At 33.7% G+C, this 21,566-nt stretch overlaps 1 protein-coding gene across 1 annotated transcript; it reads left to right on the top strand.

The window, feature by feature from the left end:
* Positions 1 to 14,680: 14,680 nt before the first annotated feature.
* Positions 14,681 to 21,225, top strand: LOC134845971 (uncharacterized). Its single transcript, XM_063863119.1, has 5 exons — positions 14,681 to 15,347; positions 18,745 to 18,954; positions 19,030 to 19,185; positions 20,067 to 20,239; positions 20,701 to 21,225. Exons 1-5 carry the CDS (start codon positions 14,987 to 14,989, stop codon positions 20,926 to 20,928), a joined length of 1,128 nt encoding a protein of 375 aa, XP_063719189.1. The 5' UTR covers positions 14,681 to 14,986; the 3' UTR covers positions 20,929 to 21,225.
* Positions 21,226 to 21,566: the final 341 nt, after the last annotated feature.

The following is a 21,566-nucleotide window of genomic DNA, read 5'->3' as shown; positions in this document are numbered from 1 at the left end:
CAATATTCGGTCCCTCGAGCCTGAGAACCTTTCCCGTACAATATTAATACGACCGATTAACTAGCCTCAATTCAATTTGGAACGATTTTGTTGTGTGGGATAATTGGCCACAGCAAAACAGTTCGAGTTTCGCTTTGAGCATTATGAGTAAACTCTTCAAAGCGCACATAATGTAGTCCAAAATTGGGCAATTTGGCAATTTTCAAACCCCTAGAACTTAACAAAAAATGATCGGATGTTGAATATCTTTTTCAAATTTGAACTCAGAGAGTCGATATCTTCAATGGGTTAAAAAAAAATTTGTTGAAAACTATTATTTTGATCGGCGAAATCTGACTGAATAAAAAACCACACCGAGCATAAATATTCCGTTTTCTTCGAAAGTCGGAACAATGATTTATGATTAAACAGCTCGTGCAAAGGCTTGATTGTTCCGTTCCGACTGATCTGTAAACGGTCCAAACTGAAGTTATGAAGAAAGCTTTTTAAAATGTGCAAAATTTGAAATATTCGATTTTCGTCAACCAACGGCTTATTTAAATAATAAAGTGGTTAAAATTTAATTTGACTGGTCGTCAATATGACTATTTAGCATGGTTGAAATCAACTTCGAAGGATATTTCACCACGCATAGATAATTTGTGATACTGCTTCAGTAAAACAGAAAATTTCAAAGCGCGCAAAAGTTAGAACAGAACAGTGAAATTTTGCAAAAATTGCTTCACAAAAGTAACGTAGGGTCAAGTTTTGAAGATTCAGTCAAAATAGCCAAATACAAGAATGCCAAAAACTAAAACACTGCTTAAAAGAGCAGAGAATAGACGAAAGTAGGCTTTACAAAAAGTAGAGGAAAAAGCTGTAAACACCAACTTACCAGCAACACGAGTCGAAAAAAATTCGGTAAATGCTTGTGGAGTTAATCAAAACAGCAATTGCTTTTTATGTTTCATTACTACAGAAACTAAAGAAAAACTGTATTCTCATTTTTGGTGTCGCTTTTTTTCTTAATTAAAAATGAAACTAAGTGCCATATAAAACTTGCCACTCACTTCAATTTTCAGTTTTTTTGTGCTAATTGCCTGGAAAGTATGCATACTAGCTCAAAACTGAAAGAAAGCGACTAGCTCAAAGTATACATAACCGTAGCATTACTCGATACAAGAGGAGAAAGAGTTTTTTTCAGTTTCAGTTAATTACCGAAATAACAAAGTTAAGGTCTCCATACAGAGGATCCAATTTTGCTAAATGACTGAAGAACAACACAGAACGGTTCAAATCGTTTTTTTATTTATTCAAAAAGAATTTTGCTAGCAAAGATAGCAAGAATTTTTGCTATTGTAACATATTGGAATTAAATTCTCAAATTGAGGCTAAAACTGTTTTTTTTTTAAACTTTAGCCTATTTTTTAGTTTTTTGTGCAGAGTTTCACTATCAGTGTCCGCAAAAGTGAAAGAAAGTGATAACAATCAATTAAATTTGGATTATAATATTACTATTTTCGAGGAAAAAATCTATTTCTAATCCATTATAACCGATTTTTTTTTACTTTCGTCGACACTGACAATAAAACTCAAAAAACATCGATTTTTCCCACTTTGTTGATATGCGAATTCCATCGCACATGAAGTCTTTTCTACTTTTTAAACTAAAGTTGGTTATTTTTGATTATTTAAAAAAATTGATAATTTTTTTTCTTTTTATGTTACTCAATAGCTGAATTTTGACCCTTTCAACAATTGCCCGCTTCTATTCCCTCCAATGTTCGCCCCTTTGCTCCCTTTGTGCTCTTACACCCGCCATTCCCCACCTGAACCAATCCCAACCCTGCCCCCTCCTGAACCAACCCCCTCCACCAAATGAATCCCAACTGAACCAACCCCCCCCCCCTTCACCACACGCACACACTCACCATACCTGAATCGGATCAAAGGGTGGGGGGTTCAAGTGGATGGGGGGGTTGTTGGTTCATGTGCGGGGGTCGGGTGATTCAGGTGGGGCGGGGTGGTTCAGCGTGGGGGGGGGGGGGGGGGTCGCAGAAGGCCAGGTTGGGGGGGTTTCAAGTGTGGGGGAGGACAAAGAGGAAAACGTTGGAATGAGGGTTGTAAGGGAGCAAAGGGCCAAATGTTAGGGGGAGAGGTCAACGAAATCTTTTTGCACGTTGAGTTTAGGTTTAAAAAAGGAGTAGGACTTTCACTCACTTTGCAAAAATTTTGCATTACTCATTTAGTTAAATGCGAAAGTGAAGTGGAGAAAAAATCCAATTTAATTTGATTTTTTACTTGTTTTATAATCCATTATAATGGATTTCAAATGAATTATAATGCATTAAGTTTCTGCCAGAAAAAAAATTAATTTAATCCATTTTTTTTGTCCAATTTTGTTGTCTAAGCCCAACATGGGAATCGATTATACTGGCAATGATTTAGACCTCAAAAATCCAATTTAATAAGTTTTTTTGCACTTTTCTTAGATAGGTTAAACTTTTCACAAAAAAAACTAAATTTGCATTAGTTTTTTTCGTGGTTATAACAAAATTATTTTATTTATGGAACCTGCAATATTACAGTAGAAATGTTTGCATCTGTGATCAAGCTTACATCATCACCAAAACACCAAGAAAAACTTAGAGCAATACCTTATTTCTCTGATTTAAAATGAGTAAAATTACAACTTTTTTCATTGGCTCACCCCTTGTGTACTGCTTTCAGGTATCCAATTTTGGCTAAACGATCATAAACTTTTCGAAAGGCTCCAACAGCGCCAATATTTACTCATTTCAAGAAGAAAACTTTTTTGGCTTGACTCCGCCGCAGAAAGTTTGATCAAAACAGTGTCTTTTTAGTGATTTTGAGAACCCGAAAAATCAATTTGGTCGGGCTAACCATAAAAAATGCCAACAACAATTTGAACAATTTTTTGAAAATCCACCCTCCTCGAGAAAGTTTTAGACCCTCCCTTGCTAAAATCTCTGATCTTCACCCAGATCCGCATTTATATCAAACTTAAAATTTGAGTTTTTTTCTCGGTACAAGTAGTGCACCCAAAAAACCAAAACACAAAAATATAAATCATAAAGAATTAGCGATAAGCCATAATCTTGTTTCAGCTGTTGTAAAACTAATTTCAGTAAATCCTGTAACATAAATTCACTCGCAAAGCGCAATAGCTGTGTAAAAAACATAAATGTTAATTTTCGGCAAACTTTTCATCGGCACTTACCTCAGCGACGCATTTTGAAGAGAAGTTTGAAGTTTTTAAATACACAATGAACTATTACAGAAAAAAATTGTTTCGCGCCGTGACAAGTTTTATTGGAATGAAAAAATTTTATGGTCAACCAGTTTCAGTCAATTTAGACGCACCCGCTCACAAATTTACGGATCATCGCAAGGTCGAAAAAACAATAGTTAACTCTCACTTGACTCGAGAAAAACAAATCACAGTACTTACTCGTTTACATAATCTGAAACAAATGGCAAACTTCTATCAGGTCTTGCTACCTGTTTCTAAACCTCCTAAGTAGAGCAAAAAAAGTTAGTAATAAAAACGATATATTACGAAAAAAAAACTCAAACATTGTAGGAAACAAGGTATTCAAACATTGTACGAAGACAATATATATCCACTTAATATTTGTTGTAACTCAATTTTGATTTTTCCTGCAATTTCAAGCAATCATTAGATGAGTCACCTCGAAACGTGTTTGCTAAAAAGTGAATCAGTTCCCTTACAAGAATCTCTCATAGTTATTGCTAATTTCGGCTCTTTTCGTGCCTCATGCAAGCTGTTTTTTTTGTAGGTACCAGCATAGTCTTCAGAGAATGCGCTCGTATACAATTGTGGTTTTATTAGCAGTGCGGTATTTAAGTGCTCTATATTCGAATAAAGGCCTATATAGATATTGTAAATTTGAAGAAAATGTTTCCCTATTAAATTTTTCCTCATTAAGTGCAGAATTTTTTTTTCATGCACAACAGGCTCTCTGAAATTTATTTTGTAATTAATAATCAAACCAAGGTAGTTGTACAAGAAGGTTGAGCTGATCTATTTTTTTCAAAAGTTGGCAAAACAATTTGTATTTTTTAACCCTAAAATAACACTTTTTCTTTTGATGCTTTTTCTCGTCAGTTTAATTTAAGCACTGTAAACTTAGCGAGTTTAGTTGCAGTTTTAAGTCTAAATAAAAACAATGAAACAGCGCAAGAGATTGTATTGAGATTTCATTTATTGCTGAATTCTGATTGGTCAAAAATTTGGCTAATTTATTCTACATACGGGGAGGGGGAGAGATTGCTTAGTAGGTCCCGAAATAATTTTTAAGAATACCTGTCGAAAAAATTTTAGCAAGAGTAAATAAAACTTCCAAACAGAATTGAATTCTCGAGGTTGCCGACAAATCTTGTTTTTAAGCAAAAAATGTGACAAATAGTTAGGTTGATTTTTTTTAAATTATCGTTTTAAATTTTTTGTTTTTTATACTCAAGAGTCTCGAAAGTAAAATACTTCTCAAAAAATTTTGCTTGGGTTATATTTTCAATCAACCTTATTTAAATTTGTTTGATCTTTTTGAATAACAAAGCAAATTTCATCTTAAATATTTTTAAAAACATTCAATCCGAAAACCAAATTTATTTTTTTTGCATCAATTCTGAAACAATTTTTCAGAAATTTATACAAAGAAAAAGCAAAATCCTTGTTGCGCAAACAAAAAACACAAAAAAAAAACAATCAAACAAGTATGAATTATATTGAATCAACTAACCTGTTCAAATAATTAAAATTTGTTCTATAATTAAATCAATTTCAAGTCACTAGTGGAAATTTACCCAGACAAGAGAAGTTGAAAAAAACGGCAACAACAAAACATGTCCCACTTTTTGGTCATTTCGGCTAACTTTTTTTTCTGCTTGATTAATATCTGATATGTCAGGACATGTTTGAATTTGAATGGTTAAAGAGCTAATCATATTCAACCACATTGATTTTAGATAAAGATATAGAAACACTGATTTTTGCCCGTTTCGACTCCTCAACTTTAATTACTCTTTGTTCTAAATTAGTCTGAGCAGCCAAGTAATTCGACCCTTTTCCTCAATTTCTTTCTCTTCCTCAATCACAATTTTTACTGAAAAATTAGTTTCGCTCCGTGACAAGAGTTATGGGAGTGTGAACATTGCATGGTCAAACAGTTTAAGTCAATTTAGACGCACCCGCTCAATTTTACGGACCATCGCAAGGTCAAAAAAGCATTAGTAAATTCCCACCTGACTCGAATAAAACATATCACTGTTATAAGTCGTTTACATAATCTGAAACAAATGGTAAGTTATTATCATCAAGTCTTGCTACCTGTTTCTAAACCTCCTTAGGAGAGCAAAAAAATTCAGTAATCAAAACGATATATTAAGAAAAAAATAACGCAAACATTGTAGAAAACACTGAGTTCAAACATTGTACAAAGTCAAAAAAAACTTTTTGGATTACACAAGACAGTTTTTGATTCATAGTAATGTCGACTAAATTGAAAAAGAAGAAAAATTTATCTCCGTCAAAAAAAAACAGAAAAAAATTCAAACGTTTTTACCAACATATTAGCTACATTTAAATATTTTCTTGAAACATGTGAATTAGAAATTCCACACAAATCAAAACATATTTTCAAAAATCTTCATATTCTACCAGATAATAATTTCCGAACTTTTACGAAACATTTTGATCTGTTTATCAATTTAAAAAAAATGGTTGAAGTGTTTCAAGCACTTCAACAACTTTTTGTTATAGTAACCTTTAATTTGAGGGACGTCACACTGTTTTTCCACTAAATATTTGTTGTAACTCAGTTTTGATTTTTCCTGATTTCAAATAATCAATAGATGAGTCACCTCGAAACGTGTTTGCTAAAAACTGAATCAGTTGCCTTACATGAATCTCTCATAACTGTTGGAAATTTTAGCTCACTTCATGCCGCATACGTACTGTTTGTTTTTTGTAGATTCCAGAATAATCTCCAGAAAGCGCTGGTATAAATTTGCGGTTTTTCAGCAGTGCCGTATATAAGTGCTCCAAAACAGGCCTACTGAAGATATTGTAAATTTCAAGAAATTGTTTGCCTATTAAATTTTTCCACATAAAAAGACAGAAAGGCAGTTTTTTAGACTAGATTTATGGTATCATGTACAACAAGTTCCCAGAAAGTTAAATTGTATTTAATACTCAAACGGAGGTAGTTATACAGAGAAGAATGAACTGATTTTTTTGTTCAAAGTTGGCGAAAAAAATGTTTTTTTTTCTAACCATAAAATAACACTTTTTTTTATGCTTTTTCTCCTCAGTTTAGTTTTAGCACTGTAAATTTAGCGAGTTTGGTAGTAGTTTTTAAAACAAATAGATACAGTAGATTAGCGCTAAAGCTCGTTTTGAAATTTCAATTTTTGCTGATTTCTGATTGGTCGAAATTTCGACAAATTTATTCTTCTTAAGGGGAGAGAGAAAGATGGTTAAATAGGTTCCAAAATATTGTTTTGGAATACCTGCCGCAAAAACTCTAGCAAGAACAAATAAGACTTCCAAACAGAATTGATTTCTCAAGGTTGCCGAAAAATCTTCTTTTTTAGGCAAAAATTGTGACAAATAGGTAGATTGATTTTTTTGATTAAATTTTATCGTTTTCAATTTTCCTTTTTATATTCAAGAGTCTCAAAAACAAAACACTTCTCGAAAAATTTAGCATGAGTTTTTTTTAATCAATCTCATTATTTAAATTTGTTTGATCTTTTCAAACAACAAAGCAAAGTTCAATTATAATATTTTCAAAAACGTTCAATCCGAAAACCAATTTTGTTTTTTTTTTTGCATCAATGCAACTGCCTTATATATGAATTGGCAATTGACAAAACTACCGAACTTTTCTGAAACAATTTTTCAGAAATTTATACGACGAAAAAGCGAAACCACTGTTTCGCAAACGAAAAACACAAAAAAAATCAAACTAGTATGAATTATGCTGAATCAACTAACCTGTTCAAATAACTAAAATTTGTTCTATAATTAAATCAATTTCAAGTCACTAGTGGAAATTTACTCAGACAAGAGAAGCTGAAAAAAATGGCTTCAACGAATTATGTTCCATTTTTTTGGTCATTTCGGCTAATAATTTTATCTGCTTGAATATTTTCTGATATGCCCGGCCATGTTTGAAATTGAATGGTTGACTGTTTTCTGCTTGAATAATTAGCCTATCATATTCTACCACATCAATTTCAGTTAAAGATATAGAAACACCAGTTTTGGGCCGTTTCGTGCATACGACTCAATTTCAATCACTCGTTGCTCTAAATTAGTCTGAACAGCCAAATTAATGTACCCTTTTCCTCAAGACACATCTTTTTCTGGAGCCTTTTCGGCTCATCTCGATAACCGACTAAAATATTGCATTCGATATGTCACTAAATTTTTTACGCTTTTTAAGGCTAAAAAAGGAGTGCTTTGAAAATAATATGAACTTTTTCGCTAAGCTTAATTTTCATGTTGGAGATCTGTTTGCAGCGCTCACACGCAGAAAAAAAACGAAATTTGCAAACAAATCGAACGGTAAGTTTTGCGTTGAACAGCGGTTATTTTACATACGTTTACCTCTCTTTCTTTCTTCAATATAGAAAACAAGAAAAACATATTTATTACTTAGTCTGCTTTCTGTTTTTACCTTTCAACTGGATTATGACAAACTAAAGGCTGTCTGCATTGTGCGGACTCTGCATTTACGAAGTATTTTTTGGATATATTTGGTACGCCGAGGTTATCTGAAATATCAGACCTGATTTGAAAATAAAGTGAAGATCGCCGAATTGCTATTTTATTGAACTAATTCTTTCAGTCCAATTTATAGTTTTTAACAAACTTATTGGACAACGTCGTAAATTTCTGGATTATAATTAGTAGCAAAACGTTCGGACAGAAAAAAAATAATTAAAATTGGCAATTGACCTTTTTCAGACAACTTTTGCATGTAAAGACTAATTTTTCAGACAAAGGATGTCTCATTGTCACCTAAAATTTCAAATTTGCCTGCAATTTGGGAAACTCTTTACAGTTTTGACCTTGAACCGTTGAAATAGTGATTGAATTCTCATATTGTATTTAAGCAGTTAAACAATCAATCAAACTGATTGCGCTTTATTTTTCAGAAACGTAAAATTTTTCAATTAATTTTTAAGACTCCAGGCAACAATTTTGCAAAATTTTACTCAGCAATGATCTGCTATGCAATTTTTAGACCACAAAACATAAAATATCAACAAAAAGGCAAGCGGTAAACTTTTGACGGAAAAACTTATATTCAGGGTTGATTTATTTTGGATTTTCAAGACGTCCATTACATTTATTTAAAACTATATATTTGCAAATCTCTTCAGTTTATTGATATCAAATTGGAATTCCTTTTGATCTGAGTGCATGTTACAGTGCCAGTTACAGAGCCCGTTTTTGTTCCAACTTTCAGAGAAAAGTGAGTTTATCAACATCCAGTTTCAAGTGTTAATAATCGATTATAATATGATTTTAGTACCAGTCTTACAAAAATTGAGAAAAAATTGATTTTGATCAATTAACAAATTGATTATAATCTCTCTTTTTGAAATATAATATAATCAATTATAAAACATCAGAATCGATGATGTTCGATTATTTTAATCCGAATTTCTAACTTGATTGTTTTGCAGAAAAAAAATCCATTCTTATCGATTATAATTGTTTATATAACCTCTTTTGTTTGCCCATTTTGTCTTCAACCTTCCACCTGAATTGCTTATATTTTATGCTTTTTGTAGGCGTTGGTTTATGAGAAAAATGGGAAAATTGTTTTAGCTGTTTTCAAATCAATTCAAATTTATAACGTTTTTTTTTCATTCCTTCTTGATTATATATATAATTAGTAGTAAAAAGTTCGGACAGACAGAATTAACTAAAATGAGCAATCAGTGCTTTTTGACGATTTTTTGCACGCAAAACCTGAAGCCGAACAACCTTGAAATTATTGTCAGACCAAATTCAAAATGCGAGATTGTCGATTATCCGATGATTATGCCAGCCTAATGCTTAAATACTGCGATGAACATCCAGATTTTACTATAAATTATTTCGACGCTTCGGATGCAATTGCCCGCCGTGGTTATAGGTTTTGAGCGAAACTCGGATTTACTTAACAATCTCCGCCCTTGTTGTATTTACTAAAGAATCTCTACCCCTGTAAATGAAAACAGTAAACTTGCACTACAGCATTGTATGTAAATTTGACTTCTGCTGCTTTCTGATTGGTCGGAAGTTCGTTGCAAGTAATCTTATTAACGATCTCCTCCCCTTTTTTTTAAAGAGGGATTGTTAAGTAGATCCCGTAACTCTGCTTTATGAACTTTCGACGTTATGTTTATTTCAGTTTTAATTTCCGTTAGTTTCTCGACAGTTGCTCTTTTCTAATTAATTCTGCCTGTCCGAACTTTTTGCAACTCTCTATAGAGAGCTGCAAAAAGTTCGGACAGACAGAAATAATTAAAAAGAGCAATCTGCCAATTCTGAGCAGTTTTTGCATGCAAATTTGATTTTTTAAGTGACATTGAGACATACTTTCTGTCTGAAAAATTAGCTTTTGCATGTAAAAATTGTCTGAAAAAGGCCATTTGCTCTTTTTAATTATTTTTGAATGTCCGAACTTTTTGCAACTAATTATAATTACTAGAAACAATCGGACAGACAGAATTAATTAAAAGGAGCAATCAGTGCTTTTCGGCGTTTTTTGTATGCAAAATCTGAAGCGGAACAACTCTGAATTTTTGTCGGATCAAACTCAATATGCGAGGTCGTCGATTATCCGATGATTGTACTAGCCTAATTTTTAAATACTGCGATGAAATTCCAGATTTTACAGTTAGCTAAAAAAACATTTAAAAAAATTAGTTGAAAAATGAAACCTACCATAATGTTATACTAAGAAATATATCAAGGAGTCATTTTCAACAACAAAAATAACAGATCAGGCCGCCAAAAAAAACAAACGGAATTGAAGATGATTCATAATTTGGAAACTTATCGCAGAAAAACATTAGCCACCCTGAGCAACAATTTTTCTGTTTCAATGTTTACCATTCGACGCTTCGGATGTAATTGCCCGCCGTTATCATAGGTTTTGCGCGAAAACTCTGCTTTATGAACTTTCGACGCTATTTTTATTTAAATTTTTATTTAAGTTGATGTCTAGACAGTTGCTCTTTTTAATTAATCTTGTCTGTCCGAACTTTTTGCCTTTCTCTATAGTTGTTTCATGATGTACATTTTAAGTTTTTTTTACCACCAAAATGTCAGCACACTGCTTTAGTTTCATGATTTTTATGGAAGAGTTAATTTTCACCTACCGCGGGATCCTTTCAACTAATAGGGATCTCTTACATTTTAAGTTTATATTTTAAGCTTACATGATGTACATTTTAAGTTTTTTTACCACCAAAATATCAGCACACTGCTTGAGTTTCATGATTTTTATAGAAGAGTTATTTTTTACCCACTGCGAGATTCTTTCAATTAAAGGGATCTCTATGAAATTTATGTTTCGTGGTAAAACTTGTGTTCAGATGAACCAAAGAGTGACAAGACATCTCACTTTTGGTCTGGAGAAAAACCAATGAACCCCAGCACGGAAATTCCTTTTTTAAATTGAAATAAATAATTCAATTGCATTGATCCGCCATTCATGTGTGTTAAAAACGTAAAATTAATCATGAATAGTTATTCCACAAAATTCAAACCCCCAAAAAATTACGAAAAACACAGGTAATGATGATTTGTTTTCAGAAAAATTCTTAAAATTTGTTCACATCAAATTTGATTTTTCAGGGTTTGACATTTGATTCATTTTTAAGGGCAGTTCAACTGCAAACATGAAAAATTCACAACAAAACGTGAGTACCTTCAAGTTTCCAAAATAGGTTTCAATTTTCACATCTCTTAGGCAAAAAGAAACTGCACACATTGTTCCAGCTTTCTCGCATGGAGTTATAATTATCGAAAAGTTGACGATCATAAAGCTGTAAGGCCATTCATTTTCATCTTTTAATATTTGAAAGTTAACTTTCCTTTCAAACAAAAGTCAGCTTCTTTCTTTTTTTGCGCTCTTTGATTCTTTTCCAACTGTTAGTTGGCTATGTTACTTTTAGACTTACCAGCCTAAGAGTGAATTTTAAAAATTTTTTCAAAGTTCTTAAAACGAAATTTTTTCAAAAATCATTGACTTTCGGTCATTGACTTGTCGCTTCTTAGCAGTCCGAGCTCTAAAAAATAAAATGCTTCAGATGGTACAATAAATTAATTTCAAAAACGCTCTTTTAAAAGTCGAAAATTGACCGAATAAAAAAACACCCCAAACATAAATATTCCACTTCTTCTGCGAAAGTCACAACTTCAAAATCTTCTAAATTGTCCGGCAGTGGGGCGTGCTTCCGTCCTCCGCGCCGATAGCCATGAGATCTCGTAAGCAGTTTAGTTCTCTCGACTAATAGTCCTGTAATAAAAAACATTAGGCTGACTGAAATGACGATTTTCGTTCTTTGCTTAGATCCGATCTGCTCCTGGATAGTCTGTGCGTTTTGCGTGCCGCAAAAAAAAACGTAAATTCTGAGAATGTTAATTCAAAAAAATTAATAATTTTTCTTTATCAATTTGTGTACTCCTAGCACAAGGTTGCTCAGACTATCGCAATCAGTTTCCGCGCCGAAATTTCACGAATAAAATTAATTATATTGCATGTTTGATTCCAATCTCTGTGAAATAGTCCACAAAAAATTATTAAAATCCATTTAAAATAGATTAAAATGATATTTTTTTTTGAGCAAAAAAACTTTTTTCTAATCAATTATAATCGGTTATAAGTGATCTTTTTTGGAAAAAATTTGACAAATTTTTAAGTTGAAATGTAATTCAGTTTTAATCAATTATTGTCCAGCATTTGTGGAGGGGGAGAGTAAACTTGCCTATGATTTTTACCCTTGTTTCCTGTGTCAATTTTTCTGAATAGTTAAGCTTGTCCCTCTCCCCGTCCGACGCTTGTGTTCAACAACCCCCTGTCCCCCTCCTCCTCCTTACTTGTATATGTTTACTTACCACAGGTATATTCCTCCTACCAATTTTAATGTATATTGACGTTGAAAACCATCCCCAGAACGTAGGAGGGGGGCTGTGTTTGGTATGTGGTAGTAGGGTGTGTTTGGGGGCTGTGAGGCAGGGAAGGTGTGTACGTAGGGGCGGATGTTGATTCTTAGGGTAACGGGATAGGGGGGGGGGGCGTTCATGGGGATGAACGTGTTCGTTCGGGTTTTAGTGCTGCAAAATGCAGCAAAAAGTAAGATAGACATTTCACATCTACAGAAGAAATCTTTTTTCACGGATTTTATGAGCAAAAAGTAATCGTTTATATTGGAAACAAAAATAAAACAATCGACTATAATGGATTATAATGAATTTTTAAATATCAAAAATAATCAAACAAAATCCATTCTCATGGTTGGATGAGTCATGAAAATTGAATATATGGGTTAAGTTTTTTGCCAACAATCCGTCATAATCGATCAATTCGAAAACTCTAGTGGAGGATCAAGTATTCCCAAGTTACCCGCACCTGAGTTTCATAGATAGCAATCCATTAAATTGTGGTTTTGTGCACAGTCTTCGTAAATTTGTATAAAATTTGATTAGAATTGATAAAAAATGGATAAAAATTATTATAACTTTCTAAGTGCATTTTAATGCGCTTTAATCAATTATAATGAAATGTTTTTTTTTTGCTAAATGTACCCTAAAAATGTCAAACTTTCTCTCAACAGCCACCAAGATATCTATCTCTCCCCAAACAAACAAAAGTCGGAAACCCGCGCAATTTTTTGCAAAAAACCAAATTTGTTGTACAGTGAAAGCAATTCACATAATAAAGGTCATTATTTTATGTTTTTGGCTGACTAATTGATACAAATTTCTTGATAAAAAATATTAATTTTAAAAAGAAAAAGATGAATTTTAGATTTTTTTTTCAAATTTTCAGAATTTCTTATGCCTGAAAAATCAGTTATTCAATTCAGACGTGTTGCATTATGAGTGGAATCATTTGTAGCATTTATATTTATTGCATTTTTATTGTTATGATCACAGTTACGCTACCTACGCCCAGACTCGCAACCAAAAAAATCAGGAATTTTCCGGGGTGAAATTAAAAGCTGCTGTTAGAGGTTTTATATCAGTAAAAAATATATATCAGTACTTAAAAGGTTTTTTAAGAAAGCAGTTAAAATCAATTATTCCAGAGGATGATCACATTCTTAATTTTGGTATTACAGACTAACCAAAAAGAAAGAAGTGACCATTACAAAGTCAAAATGTGTACTTTGTGAACTGCAAGTGGATTCCGCAACAAGTTACTTTAGTTAATCTTTTTGAAATTTTTGGTTTCCACGAACGCTTAAGCACTGTATTACTTGAAATCGATGCCAATTTTGCGGAATCCGGAATAAAAAAATTTGATTACGTTATAGATCAATTTATATTTATTGCGGTATCCGCTTACGTTTGCGAAATCCAAAACAACTAGCAATATTCGCTCGTTACAGACTCCGCAACACAACTGATGTGCTGACAAAATTCTTGTTACAGGTATTTGTGCGTGGAATCCACGGAAATTTCAAACATTGAATCCACATTCATTTTGGAACATGTTTAAAGACTTGTCTCTGGATTATGTGACCTACAGACACCAAATTGAGCGCTTATCCAGTGAATAGTTTTTTCCTCGGGATTATTTAGTAACAATTAGTAAGGTTATGAGAAGGTTCTGAGAAGTTAATTTGTATAGTACTCTTAGATTGTATAGTACTTTTAAAAAATTCTAGTCTAATTGAGAATCTCGAGACCAAAGAAAACTTTTTAAACCCTATTTAGGGGTTTTTGTTCAAGGAACTGGGAGAACTTGAGGAGGCATAACAAATAGAACTTTCACATGAAAAGCTCTAAAAAACCTATTCCGCCAAAAAGGTTTTTCTACTGCTACTTATCAAAAGAGTGCGAAACTAAACTTGATAGAAACTATGGAGTTATGATGGGTTTTTTTTTCTAGTAATAAATATGTATTTTTTTATTGATTTTTTTTTTAGTATTTTTCCTAAAATGTTTTCACCGCGGTTCTGATTCAAAAACGAAAATAAAAAGATCAAACTACTGCGAGCACCTGACCTATGCAATTGAGGAAAATAAGAAAACCTTTCTATTCCTTTTTCTTAGTCTGAGATAAACATACGCAGGAAGTAATGGAAAAGGGAATTATGCAACTAACAACCACACGGTACCAGACCGCATAGCAAAGGGAAACAGACACATGTGTGTAATACTACACAATGTTGAGCAAAGCGACGTGTGCAAGTGCAAAAGATTGTTATGTTATGTAGATATCAAAGAGTTATTAGCACAAATACAATAGTCAATTGTATGTCTTCGGGGGATAAAAAAATTTATTTTCCCACTTATTGACAAAAATATAGCCAGAAAATTTAGTTTTAACCTATAGTTTCAGTGAGACTTCTATGTGAGTCTTTTCCATTGATGAACTTGACTTCTCTTTCGTATAAAATCTTTCATACTCAAAGCTCATTTTTTTCAGAAAAATGGTGAGCAGAAGAGAATATCTACTATGGCTAATTATTAACAGCCGATGGCTCGCGCATTGTGCTTTTGAAAACTCTTATTTTTCACAATTTGTTCACATTCTTTGAAAGAACCGATAAGTTGTTGAATCCTCAAAAGCAACTTGACTTCTCCCTCAAAATCTTATCCAGTTTTCGCCCGAAATTCACTATAAAGTTTCTGCTGGCCAGCAAGTCTCAAAAATGACCGACCTCAAATAAGTCAGCAATTATTGCATCATTAGTTTACTCCATTGATTATAATTATCTTCTCTTCGATATGGGTCACAATGGCGGCAATAAAGGTACCCTCATACCAGCCTTTCTCGCAGTGTTCGCGTCTTCGTGTGCTGTTTACTGCTCCCTGGGTTTCAAACGATACCCCCACGCAATCTGGGTCAGCATGTGGTGGAACGGACTGCTCTTATGTTGCCTATATCCTTTACAGCCCATCTTCAAAAGCAATAATAAAAATTTATCCCCAAAAGGACATGAGACCCGCCGCGGAGGGGGTGGGTTAAGAGGAATAGGGTGGACAACTGCTGCTGTTCTGTTTGTGGAAGTTACAGCCGGGTGTGTGCATGTAGTGACTCAGTACTTGGTGCTCAGGTACCTCAATCTTGGAGATGCTATGGTGCTTGGTGAGTCTTCTTGCCAACCCTAATTGTTTCAATAACTTTCATATTGTACAAATTATCTGCGTTTTTTTTTAATTTTTTCGTTCATCAATTGCCAATTTTTCCGGTCTATACGCGCAATGCAACAACTGAATTTCACTTAGGTACTAAGTAATGATAAACATGGCGGCATTGAAAACGCATCATCTAGAATTTCGCCCAATCTTTCCTCAGAAAGGAATGATTGAAGTCACCGTGCAATCTTACAAATTAACGCTTTTGGAGAAAATTTGATCACATTTCAGCTACTAATTTACAATTGACTATTTTAAAATTTTGAGTTTTCTTGTACGCTTGAAAGAAAGTTTTCCCTGAAATGAATCAGGAAAGCCCAGATTTGATCCAAAGAAAAAAAGTATGTTTATGGCTTATCTTTCAGTTTATTTTATATTTAGTTAATTGACCTTGAGAAAGCAAATTGTTGTAGAATTGTGAACGAACCAAAGTACTAAAGTTAGTTTAATGAATTGAATCAGGTAAAAAAGTTATTTTGTTTGTTTTGCTGCGGTCCAAATATTTTATTTTAAACTTCAGATCAAGCAAAACTAATTTCTCAAATTTCCTTGAACATTCTGAAAAAACTTTTGGCTCATCAAATTTTTGCTTTCGCCTTTTCAATGTCGCCCACTATAGCGAGGAATATTGGAATTACAACATTGAATGTTTAGCTTTTTAAACTGTTCAAAAACCCATGAAATTTATGTGATGTGCGCAACAACAGATATTTTGAGATGTACTCTTTGAGAATATATAGTCATGGTATTTAAAAGCAAAAACTCTTCCCACAAAATTTTGAAAAGACTTACTTAATCTATACTACATTACTTGAGTGCAAATTGCCGGTAAAAAAATTGTTTGCAAAGATAAATTCAACTATCAACATACTTTTTCTCTGTATAAATATTGAATTAATGTCCTGTTAATCTATTTTTTATTTGAGCTAGCAGAAAACTCCAACAATTAAAAGGCAAACAAATAAGAATAAAAAGCAGTTTTCAAAAACATTGGTTATATTTAAATAAAAACAAACACTACTGGACGAATTTAAGCACAAATTTTACACAATCTTTACCTAGACCAAGAGCAAATGATCCGGGCTATCCTCTATGAAACTATCAATATTTGGTTTCACTGACTTACCAATGTAACTCGGGTCTAAAATGCCAGTTTTCCTCATCTGCAATGAGTTTTGCATAAGAGCGAACTTTCTCGAATAAGCAAAGTAACAAAATATTTATGCGACGTGTAACATTCTCAGCGAGAAAATTGAAAAAATCAAAACGAAAACTTTCTTAAACTTGGCTTTTTCCTCTTTTTTCACGCGAATAAAAAACAATAGTGCAGACGAGGAAAACTGTCATTTTCAGGTCCGGATTACATTGTTAAGCCCATGGAACCAAAGATTGATAGTTTCATAGAGGGTAGCCCTGATCAGTTTCTCTTGGTTCATGTAAAAATTTTGTTGAAGTTCGAAGGAAATGTTGTCCAAAATGGACATTGAAAACAGGCATTTTAGAGAGTAAACTCCTGATTTTGCGCTTAATTTTGTGTAATAGTCTCTGAGTTCCGAGTAAGAATAAATAAAAAAAAATTTCAAAAAAAACTGTGAACGAACAAATCAATAATTCATTTTCTCAAGCAAACTGCCGATATAAAAACTTGATTTTTTTCCCAGATGAAAGATCTAGAAGTTTAAAGGTAATCAGTTTAACTAATAGTTCAAGCTCGGAACGTTTTGATAAAACGAAAATTGAACGAAAAAACTGTCTGAAACTGCTAGTTCAGAGACTGCTATTCTATGTGTTTTAAGTACACTAAAACGATATTAGAATAATCCTTACACTTTAAAAGCCAACCCGCTCTGATATTGCAACAATCGTTTTTTCTTGATAATTGATTTTTAATTTTTGAGACAAACAAAGATAGTTGATTGCTGTGCGTATACCACAAGTTTTCCGACCATAGATCAAAGTACGTCTGAAATTGTTTCAATTTGGTATGTCACTCTCACTCGACCCATTCCGATTATTATGATACCTGAATTTTCGTGGAAATAAAAGAAAGAGAAAACCAAGGATATTGTTTTTTTTTGTGTAGTGTGATAGTTAGATCTGAACGAAAAAAAAAATTACGCCATTTATAAAAAATTCTCTGACAAAAATGGCTTGACACGCAAAAATAATCGTAAGAAGTTTACGAATTTTTTTGTCGAAATTATTTGAATTTTTGAAGTTTTTTGTTTCCCAAGAGAGTACTTAAAAAATCAAAAACTAATTTTACTTGAGTAAAACTACGTGTTCAAGGCTTAAACTAAGCTTAAATAAGCTATCGTGAGCCTGCACACCTTATTTTGAAAAACCCTAATAGCACGAAATGAAATCAAAAATTTCTAACCGGTTTTTGCTCGAAACTGAGAAAATTTTGTAGTTCGAATCACGAATGCAAGCGCAATATGGTCTATATTTCGATCCATTTCAATGATTTTTTGAGGTACTTGATTTAGCACGGAAAACAAAAAGAAAAAAAAAGAACAAAAACGCATACCCGAATTCAAAACTCCTCCACATTTTCAAATGGTCGGAACAAAAATACTAAAACACACCTGAATTCGAAATTCTTCCTCATTTTTCAATGGTCGGAACAGGAACAACAAATGCATATAGAGCTCCGAGTGTTCAACAGTTTCCTCAGCTAAGAACTTTAAACGTTGGATACTTGTTCACTTGAAAAATAAAATAAAGTATTTTTCAGATAAATTTTTGCAAGGCTTGAGTGATATCGTAGAAGGTTTCTTTCGCTAAAGCTACAAGGTTATGAAATTCAAAAAATTGACCGATATATCTATATTAAATTGCTTTCTGCTTGTTTGTATGTCCCACGACAAAATTTTTATGATAAATTAGAAAAAATTTCACAGGTTTGGTGTTTTGATATACCAGCAGATTGCGTCCACTTTTTCAAGTTCTGGCAGCATCTTTTGTCCTTTTTCTCTATTAGAGAAAAAGAGTTTATACAGCATTAGCTTTGGTGTTAATTTATAAAGTTGATGATAAATTGTTGGGGATTTATATTGTTTAGTAGTGAAATGACTAGGTTGTAAAATGTAAGGTGTTAAATTGGTTGTTATTAAATACGTTTTTTCGAACAGATGAATCAAAGTAATGTTCTTATTTTCAAGAAGTTTTACCTATAAATTTAATTTCACTCAGGTGAGTTCAGGGCTGCACACTAACTAATTGATCCTCGCCTGAGATAACATATCGGAGTTAGTTGAAAGATATCATTTCCTTATGTGCAGTGAATCCTTTGAATAGTTGTTTGCGACTTAAAAATGATAGCAACTCATCGAATGTTGTTTCAGCCAATGGACTGCAACTGTTCGGCATGATAGTGGGAGAGTTCATTGCCCTCTCTCGGCGTCCTTCAGTCGTTTCAATCATATCATCAGTTCTGATTCTATTTGGGGTTTTCCTGGTTGCCAAGCCTCCGATCGTATACCAGTATCTGGACTCATCGTCGCATGCTGTTTCTGGAAATGGCGACTCGAAATTCGATCTGGATTATCTAATAGGCAATCTTCAAACTCTAAAGTGCATTTTAGTTTTAGGCTTAAGGTGTCCGAAAACAAAAGGGCGACTGTTTTTAGGTACTCTATTGTGTGGGGTGGCGTCTCTGTGTGGTAATGTGTACTATCTACTGCTGGCCAGACTGCCCCACCTGTCGGAGACATTCCACGTGGGCTGCATGGGAGCTGTACTCCTAATCCCCTGCACTGCCTTGCATTTATACGCAGACATATCAGGTAACATTGTGTGCGTGACGAATAGAGGTTGGTTTTGACAGCACCTCGGATTTTTGCAAACATATCCCCCCCCCCTATAGTACCTTATAAATACTAGCCACCTCTGCTAAAGAATAACTCAACGGTGAAGCATATATAAATATTGCAACCTAGCAAGTGAGTCCCACGTCCCCCCCCCCTCTTTTAGCCTTAGGTGGGATCCGAGTTCTTCAAAATTTTCCTGTTAAAATTATTTAGAGAGATCCGAAAATTTTCCTATCCGAAAGTTGTTTCATGTTGTTGTACAGGGGCGGATTTTCTCGAGGGGGTGGATTTTCAAAAAAATTTTGAAAATTTTGTCGACCTTTTTTTTAGGTTAACCTATTTGATTTTCTGAGCTCTACTAAATCATTATAAAAACCCTATTTTGATCAAATTTTCTGCGCCGCACGCGAATTTTTCAAAAAAAGGCCAAAAAAAAGGCGTTTTAAGGCACTTGGGAAAATGTTGATCAAACAATCGCGTTGTTTCTTGGCGCAATCCCCCCTCAAAATTAGTATATCTTGGCGCCGACAACGCTTTAGAAAAATTTTAGGGTCAGTAAGCCAAAAATGGATATCTTGAAATATTACAGCGAGGGGACCCTTTGGATCGGCAGGGGGTCGAATCCCTGAGGAGGGCTAAATCCGCTGGTGGTTAGGTCTACAAAATTAGTTCTACTGCAACAGTCGTGGGTCATCATACTAAAGACCGATACCCTCTATATCCAATACCACTTTTTTATCAGCTCATTCTCGTCTTTTGCTCCCTTTTTCCTGACGTTTTGTCACCAGCGAGAGCAACATGTATAATTTTAACTGTATCTTTTTTATCTTTCAAAGTAAATCGTTTGTTTTTAATAGATACCATCAGCAGTTTGGTTCCGTGTGGAGTGGTGGCCAAGTTGCTGGTGTTCTCTTTCGGACTGAGTCAGTGCAGTGGCCACTTTGCAGCTGTCGTCTCCAGCCAACAGAGCTCGCCCCTCTTCTCCCTTATAGTCCGACTGGTCGTCATCCCAATCGGATACATCGCGCAGGTACACTGTTCGAATGTACAAGGCTGTTTGCTATGCAAATCAAGGGCGAATTTAGGATTTTCTCACGGGGACGGGTTTTTGAAAGTTTCCCCGTCCGTTTTTTAGGTTTAAACTTTTCCAGCTCTGCTATTACCCAGAATCACCATTTTTGGCAGCGGTTTTAGCGCCGCATGCAATTCTTGGAAGTGCCGAGTTAGAATAAAATCCGCTCCTAAAATATGATGATTTTTGTAGGACAGTTTTTTGTATGCTTTTTAAAACAAAACTCGTTTTCAGGTTCTGAGATATCTTTTTAAACTCTAGAAGTTGATTTGAAATCATGTCAAAAAGTAGCAATGGCAAAGGATAGACATCTAGCATTCAACTATAGTATATAGTAATTGAACAGAGATCTGAAAGCAGAATAGTTTTTGGGCTTGTTTGGCTGTTGGGAGATAACATTGTACTTTTTTCCCTCACAGGTGCTTTATCTTGGAGAAAGTATACTAACGTCATCTCTGATTGGAGCAACAATCATAGTTGGCGCCATCTGTCTCCAGTCTGGCTACACAATCTTAGCTCAGAAAAGACAGCTGCGAAAGGCTCTCAAACAGATGAATCTCAATCTGCAGAAAAATCAACAGGACGAAGCAATCGAGATGAAGACTCACGATGATTCGGACAGAAAAAACATTGAGACAGAAACATGAGTTTCGAAGAGCCATGCAAAAACAAAGTCTACTCTGAGAAATAAAAATCATATCTTGAGGCCTTTGTGAATAGAAATTGATCCAAAGTTATAGATTATATCGTGTAAAAATTATACCATGTTTTGGAATTTGGAAAAACCACAGACAATGAAAAAATCACTTAACTTTAGCTGCCTTTTTAGGGTTGTATTTGTAGCTAATTTTTTGCCTGGACGTAATTGCCTTTCATTTTGTAATAATTGAATTATGTTAATGAAATAGATATGATGGTAGTGCGTAGAAGTTTTCTTTTACCATTTTGTGAAGCAAATTATAACTATAACAAAAACCGCCGTTTGCTGCGAAAGTAGCACAGAATGTTTCGAACCAGTTTAGAAAACTAAAAGACGAAACTTTCATTTTTCTTATGATTCCTTTATGCAGAAAAAGTGACCGAAAGAGGTGAGCAATTGCACAAATTGCTAATTAATAGCTAATATAGCTTTAAATATCCAGCAGACTAAAATCTTAATGCACATTTTTGTTTATTTTGAATCTGGAGAGAAATGAACGTAGTGAAGACTCTTATATAGGTCTCAGTAATTTTTGTTCAGGAAAAAGTCTTAAAATGCTCTAACAACTACAGATGTGCATTCATG

This window comes from Symsagittifera roscoffensis, chromosome 5 (genome assembly GCF_963678635.1).
Source record: "Symsagittifera roscoffensis chromosome 5, txSymRosc1.1, whole genome shotgun sequence".
Lineage (NCBI taxonomy): Eukaryota > Metazoa > Xenacoelomorpha > Acoela > Convolutidae > Symsagittifera > Symsagittifera roscoffensis.
Note: the sequence above shows the minus strand (reverse complement) of the source record. Positions and strands in the feature narration are given on the sequence as shown.

Bases quoted from the DNA above. Each gene is read 5' to 3' on its own strand.
- LOC134845971 (XM_063863119.1), top strand. From the start codon at position 14,987: ATGGGTCACAATGGCGGCAATAAAGGTACCCTCATACCAGCCTTTCTC. The intron at 18,955-19,029 runs GCAATCTTCAAA...GACTGTTTTTAG, and splicing joins CGATCTGGATTATCTAATAG to GTACTCTATTGTGTGGGGTG. The intron at 20,240-20,700 runs GTACACTGTTCG...TTTCCCTCACAG, and splicing joins CAATCGGATACATCGCGCAG to GTGCTTTATCTTGGAGAAAG.